Consider the following 7,156-nt stretch of genomic DNA (forward strand, 5'->3'; position numbering starts at 1 on the left):
TAGCGTAGAAATAATAAATAAAATCAACAAACATCAGACTAAGAACAATCTAGATTGGGTCACCAACCACCAACCATCCAGTCCACCACAGATTTCATATGAGATTGAGCCATCACAAGAAAATCCTCCTAGTGACAAATATATGACAATCCAGTGGAATCGTTTTGGTGCTAGTTGCTGGTATGAGTCAGTCTCAATGTGCTGAGCAATGATATCACCTAGTGGTGCAAAGACACTGATGCATGCAGCCAGAAACCTGATGTACTGGTACTAGGAGCTACATTGGTAGGTGTTTTTATTTTTATATTATGTATTTAGATTTCATTCAGTTTTACTTGAATATATTATAAGTTCTCACAGACATTAATGCTGTCCAGCAGTTCATTAGTCCAGCAGTGTAGTATTTTCTTTATTATTATAAATCTTTTTACTGTGATCATTATTAAGCAAATAATTAATTAATAATAAAAAGATTGAGGGATTAATTAATTGCTGAGATTAAGCCATTATCTAAGAGATATCGGACTGAATTGGTCAAAGGGCAGGGTACATTGAAGTTGCATATCAAACTAATCAACACTGAAATAAGTATTAAAGGTAGACCCAAGAGAACCGTTATGCCAAATCTGCGTGGCTATTAGAGATAGTTTGTCTAGTAGCGTGTGATGGCACTAATCAAACCTATCATGGGCCAATATGTTGTAGGTACACACCTTTAGCTTCAGCATACACAGAAAGCTGAGTAGGTATTGACAATGCAATGCATTATATCAGTTTTAAACGTATTCTGCTGAGAATGTAGTTGCTAGTACTATTAACTTACTGTAGCATCACTAAAGCTGGAATTTCTTTGCCTCCTGAGGTAAAAATTTATTAGTGAGAAGGCTTTTGATAAAGCTGAACTCTTTTTACATTTGGCTAATGAGACATTATTGGTTATTTTGTTCAGCTTGTTGATGTATTACATCCCAGGGGGCATCTCCCCCACTTTACAAAATTGTACATTTAGTTTTATAAAGTCTATTATGATTCCATTACCCTCTAATTGTGTTTACTTAAAGTGGCAATCCTCATTTTTGTTTATTGTGGCGACATCTATTGTGATAAGTGGTCATTGCTGTTTTAGTTTTGCACTGTATTGACTTGCTGTCCATCTTGTAAATTCATACCAATTACTGAGTTAATCTTCTATTAATTCCAAACAAACTGCTGTTGTGGTGATGTAAAACACATCACTTCTTGTGTGCCAGATGATTTCCCCAGGAATGTCCTACTAGACACCAGTGTTTAGAACAGCCAAGAACAGCAAATGTAAAGCATTCATGAACTGGTTATAGGTAGAACACAACACTATTGTGTTAATCAGTTGGCGATAGACAAAACACTTTTATTTATATGAATTCTTTTTTTATTATTACATTAAGCATACGTCTTGTGTGTTGTGTATACATATTATATTGATATACAAATTATATATTTTTTCTATATATAATAGACATTGTTCTTCACACGTGAAATGTGATTTACATGATTCCACCTGTGCTTTCATGATATTCATGGATATTCATGTGCCATTTTGCTTTCACATACAATCACATGTGGCCTAACATGTACCATAACATATCTGTTTATGTAAATTCCATATGAAGTGTTCCAAAAAAGCATTTGAAATGCATGTGATAATAACACGTGAAAAATGTGAAATTCCTTTTCTGTAAAGGGAATTTATTTGAATGTGATGAAATGAGCCTGAATTTGATCATCAGTCCTGCACCAATCCAATTATTTGCAACAGTACAATATCTGGTTCTGTATCAGAACATTAGCTGACAATACACTCAGTGCACAATTTGATTGGATACACAATACTGGGTTCACAACTCGATATTATCACAATATTTTGAAAATGTAGGAATGAAGAGCGATTAAAGGCATAGCATATACAAAACAATGTAATTTCCCCCCAATGTTTCCATTTCTTCTAAAATGTACACAAAATATTGTGTTATAGTACCAGGTTATAATTAAGCCTAATAAAGTCATGAATGGCAATAAACAAAAAGGTTTTCCTGGATCTGACACTTGCAGGACAGTTTTGCTGGTATCATTAGAGGTACAATTAAGAAGTAATGGATGAGCTGATATCAGACCTCAACGATGCATATCGTCCCATTTTCTAATCGTGACACCCCTTCCAGAACATGGTCACTATGATCCAGAACACTGCTCATAGAAGACAGTGACGACAGTCGCGAACCTGTCCCTCAGGTACATCTCCAGTGTGGCGAGCGGCATCCGTCTCACATCGTACCCCCTGATCCGTTCGTGAGTCGTCTTGTCGACAGGCACAATCTCCTCTGTGCTGTTGCGGTCGTTGCGGCCGATGGCGGCGTAAGTGGGGAAAGCCTCCTTCAGTTCCCCCGGGAGACTCTGGTTATACTTTGGGCAACAGTAGGCTGACCAGAGGTACTCGGGAACTGCCACGCGATGATCCTTAAGCCAGTGCTCCTCTTTCTGGTAAGGGATGATCCCGGTCACTACATAGGCCTCTCCGAGGCAGTGGGCTCCGAGGGTTAAGTTCACCAGCTGCTCCAGGGATTCCCAGGGCCCATCGTTGGACCCGTTCTTCTGCGGCACGACGTTGGTCAGGGTGAAGGTGGAGGACCGGTCCGTGTGGTCGTTGTGGTGAAGGCTGGGATTGAGGTGACCACGGGTGAAGGTGGAGTTGATGTAGTCGGCTTCCACGGCCTGGCTCTCCACCACCTTCTGGTCCTGCTCACCGAGAGGGAAGGGTATCATGTTGCCATCAGCGTTGGGGTCGGCCAGCTGTGGAAAGGGATATGTTGGAGGGAGGGTTTTTCAACTTTTTCCACAGCTAATGTCAGCTACCAAATTCTGCTACTGAGGCGAGTTCTAAGATGTTACAATGGGCACATATATAAACAATGTCTGCCCGCGTGTCTGATCTACCTTCAGTCCTAATCTACCTTACAATGCAAAACATTGTGACACATCAGCTTTTGATGTTTCCTAGCACTAGTGAAAATATTAGCTACTAAATATTAGCACTAATGTCAGCTACCAAACGTTACAGACAATGCTAAGTAGCAACTATTTTATGTGTTTTACATGTGAGCTGAGAAGTAGCATGTTCTGCAAATGAAGTAGGCTAGCTACCCTTAAACTAGCAGTGTGAACTCAGCAGTGTGAAATACAGAGTTGGGAAGCGGTTCACAAAAAAAAACGGGAGAGACTCACCACTGACATTCCAAAGCCTCCTTTCCCCCAAAATAGTGTTTAGTCTCTAATGGATTATTTGTTCACCAACTGAGCGTTTTTGTAACCACACACTTCTAATTGTATAATAACTCAACTTGGCACACTAGACAAAATGATGCCCAACACCTGGTTCGTTTTGTTGAATTTGCCAGGTGTACTATGACGTTATTGATCAGAAGCGTGTGTGGTCACGAAAACACAGAGCCGGTGTTCAAACAAACAATTAAATGAATTATGGACTAAAAACTATTTTTGGAAATAAGAGGCATTGAACTGTCCATGGTGAGTTTTGGGAGACGATTGGAATAGATTAGGTGCCTCCAGGCGGGTCATTACCATTTTCTGAGTCAACCGGTTCCCGACTCTGTATCCAGTCTCTGTAGCATAGTCAGATTCACGCAGCTACCCTTTGGCCTAAACCACAAACGGCCACTGTTTCATGGCAGCTCATTTCCTGTTTTTTGTTTACTGAACACAGCATTTAAGTACCTGCTATGCACAAATGAATGGATGAAAACTTTATTTAACAGATTGCAGAACGGCTACAATACACACAATTGTTAACACATCCTGCGCCAAGAACGAGTTACGCCGTTTTTGCCCGCCATGCGTTGAACGCCAAGAACGACTAACGCCGTTTTTGGGATCAATATTTCATTTTTTCGCCATGGCATTCATAATTCATCCAGCCAACCTCCGGACTCCAGCGGGACCCTGTATGAGATTGCAACGCCTATAAGCCATTATACCTTTGTGTGTGATTATTATTTTCTCACAGTAGGGTGTGTATATATATACATATATATATGTGTGTGTGTGTTTGGCTAAAGTGGATAGAAAACACAGTACTGTGTAAAAGTCTTAGGCACCCAAGAGTTTTTATATAAATTTTCTTAGATGTAAATAAATTTTTTTATTAGTGTGTCAGTAGACTACTCTTAGTACATTTTCATTAAATTATTTTTTAAAGCATCTTCATGGTTTAATAATGCAAACATATGTTGCAGGCAGGGGAGGAAATTAGGCCACTTTACTCGCCAATTGCGAGTATTTTTTACGTTTGGCGAGTAATTCATGAAGAGCACTCGCCAGTCTGGCGAGTACTAGTAATTACAAAACAAAACAAAAACATCATTCTGCAATCTGCTGATTCGCTCACTGGCACAAGCCGAACTCTGACTCCCCCCTTGATTCCTCCCATTTGCGCCTCATAATAATCCAACCATAACCAATGAACATCATCGTTGTACAGATGCGCTCTAAGCTCCTCCAATGAACACTCATTTTCTAGAAGATGTCGCCCATCTAGGGGAAGTGGACAGATCACTGCGCGCGGACCTACAGACTCCTGCCACCGGCTTGACAACGTAGACAAACTTAGACAAAAACACATCAGTGGATGAAAATAATTGCATGTAGAGTCGTCGCTTTCGGATATCCAGTGCGGTCTGACATGGGGGCGAACAACAGCATGCGACGTGTCTCCTTCGAGTCGGATGAGAATGACAAGTCAACCAGCATTAGCCGGCTAGCTACCTAGCATGTAACAAGCTACCATAACGCGCGTTCAACATAGTGGACTATACTGAGCGGCTTTGCTTAAATGCAGCCGAGTGACATTTTATTATTACCGGGTTTCCCCCCATATCACCACTCGCCCATATGCCCTTCACAACGGTGATGTTGTCATACTTGGCATTCAGAATACACCTGCTGAACCCCTAGCGTTGTCGATTCGGTTCCAATGTATTGTCATCTTACAGCACAAGTACAGTACAACCAGAATACATTTGGCATACAACCAGAGTGCAAATGTAACAAGTCAAGTTGTTTTATTTAGCTATTACATTACAGTGAAATGCTTGGTTCTTTCACTGCCCAACTCAGTCCAACCTAAACCAGCCCAACCCAGTATAACCTAGACCAGCCCAACCCAGCATCTTTCACTGCCCAGTTCAGCCCAACCCAGTCCAGAATAGTTCCCTCTTTCATGTTAATATGTGATATCCTAATATTTTGAAGAGTAGAGACAGTGTGATTAATACATGTTGTATGCTAATATTGTGGAGAGTAGAGACACTTATTCATGTTTTATGCTAATAAATATTTTAACGAGTAGAGACACGGTGTGATTATTACTATGATTGAAAATCTATTTAGACGAAGACATACAAAGAAGTAATTATCACAATTAGCGATTTTATTTTTGGCTGGTAAAGAAATCAGTTTGGCTGGTAAAAAAAATCATCTACTCGCCAGTTGGCTGGTAAGCCAAAAGGTTAGTTTCCTCCCCTGGTTGCAGGGACTTATTATAATCATCATATTGGCGTGACTGTATGCATCACAGGGTTAAATCAAGCATTTTTAAGTGATTTAGAGGAAATGTAAAAATATCGCGATATATATCGTGTATCGCGATATAGCCAAAATAGATCGCGATATCATTTTTGGCCATATCGCCCAGCCCTACGATATAGTAATTTACTACATCTCACCTAGAACAAGCCGCGATACATCGAGTATACTCGATATATCGCCCAGCCCTAGTATAGGTAGGTAGGTACTGTTACATTTGTGAGTGACATATATGATATGCAAATATACAGTACCGTTACTAGTGAGGCACCGATCTGAAAATTGTGGCCGATACCGATAACCGATATTAATAATAATAATTCTGTTCTGGCCGACACCGATATTTACCGATGTCGATATCTCTGTATAGAAAACACTTTATGATAATCACGAGGTCCTAGTGGAGAAGATCCAGCCCCAGCCATTTTTTTTTTACTTTTGTAATTTATTTTCAGAAATGACTGATATTTTGAAAAAAAATTTATCCACTTTTTCTCCCATCCCAATTTCGTATTTACAATTCTTCCCTCCCCTGTCTTGAACGTTGCTAGATTAATGCCTCCCACTGGTCGGCTGTAGTGAGGATAGAAGCCTTGCATCACGTGTCCCCCCCCGGTACACGAGGAGGCAGCCTGTCGCATCTTCTCACCGCAGCAGCTCGAACTCTCAGTGGCGGGGAGTAACGCGTGGGAGGCTCAAGCTGCCCTCGATACTTCCCGTTTCCGCCTCACCGGCATCACCCAACCGACCTGTACACTGCGATGATATGTTCGCAAATTGCCCCCTAATTTGGTCCGTGCGAGTTTAAAATAATATCTGGGGGCAAGCTTGCGAGTGGTGATTTCAACCCTTCATTCGCATTTCACTCCTAAATTAATCCATACAAATTGTAGTAAAACATTAGCCAGGGCTGTACAGTGCAATATAATGTTGCGGTTGTAATTTCATTAGACAGACCAGCGCGGACCTTTAATAACATGCAATTTAATTGACACGAGCAATGAGCTAACGGTAGCTTCTAACCAAGGTCTCCATTAGGATTATGCTAAGCTAACTAGCGATCTCTGCTAACCCTGGAAAACGGTCAAAGCGGACTCCACAAGACTAGTTCCATTCGTGAGGAAAGGGGGTGGGTTATATTGACAACGCTTGACAACAGAAGTTTAAACATAACTTCATATTTATTGTTATTCGTTTCTGTATATCATTCAATTCCCATCTCCGTGTGTCTCCATCTCTTCCTGTTTACAATCGAGTGTGACGTCATCACCTACGGCAGCTTAGACGATCAAAACTCTCTCTCTCTCTCTCTCTCTCTCTTTCTCTCTCTCTCTCTCTCTCTCTCTCTCTCTCTCTCTCTCTCTCTCTCTCTCTCTCTCTCTCTCTCTCTCTCTCTCTCTCTCTCTCTCTCTCTCTCTCTCTCTCTCTCTCTCTCTCTCTCTCCACTCTCTCTCTCTCTCTCTCCCTCTCTTTCTCTCTCTCTCTCTCTCTCTCTCTCTCTCTCCTCTCTCTCACGCTCTCC

The 7,156-nt window shown here is 41.1% G+C and overlaps 1 protein-coding gene across 1 annotated transcript in view; it reads right to left on the bottom strand.

The window, feature by feature from the left end:
• Nucleotides 1-1,380: 1,380 nt before the first annotated feature.
• Nucleotides 1,381-7,156, bottom strand: part of LOC311235336 (endonuclease domain-containing 1 protein-like) — a 9,400-nt gene continuing 3,624 nt past the window's right edge. Inside the window, exon 2 of the mRNA XM_084322769.1 lies at nucleotides 1,381-2,826. Coding sequence (XP_084178895.1) covers nucleotides 2,209-2,826 — 618 coding nt within the window. The 3' untranslated portion in view covers nucleotides 1,381-2,208. The remainder of the gene's footprint in view (nucleotides 2,827-7,156) is intronic.

This window comes from Notolepis coatsorum (assembly GCF_963971535.1).
Source record: "Notolepis coatsorum genome assembly, chromosome: 10".
Lineage (NCBI taxonomy): Eukaryota > Metazoa > Chordata > Actinopteri > Aulopiformes > Paralepididae > Notolepis > Notolepis coatsorum.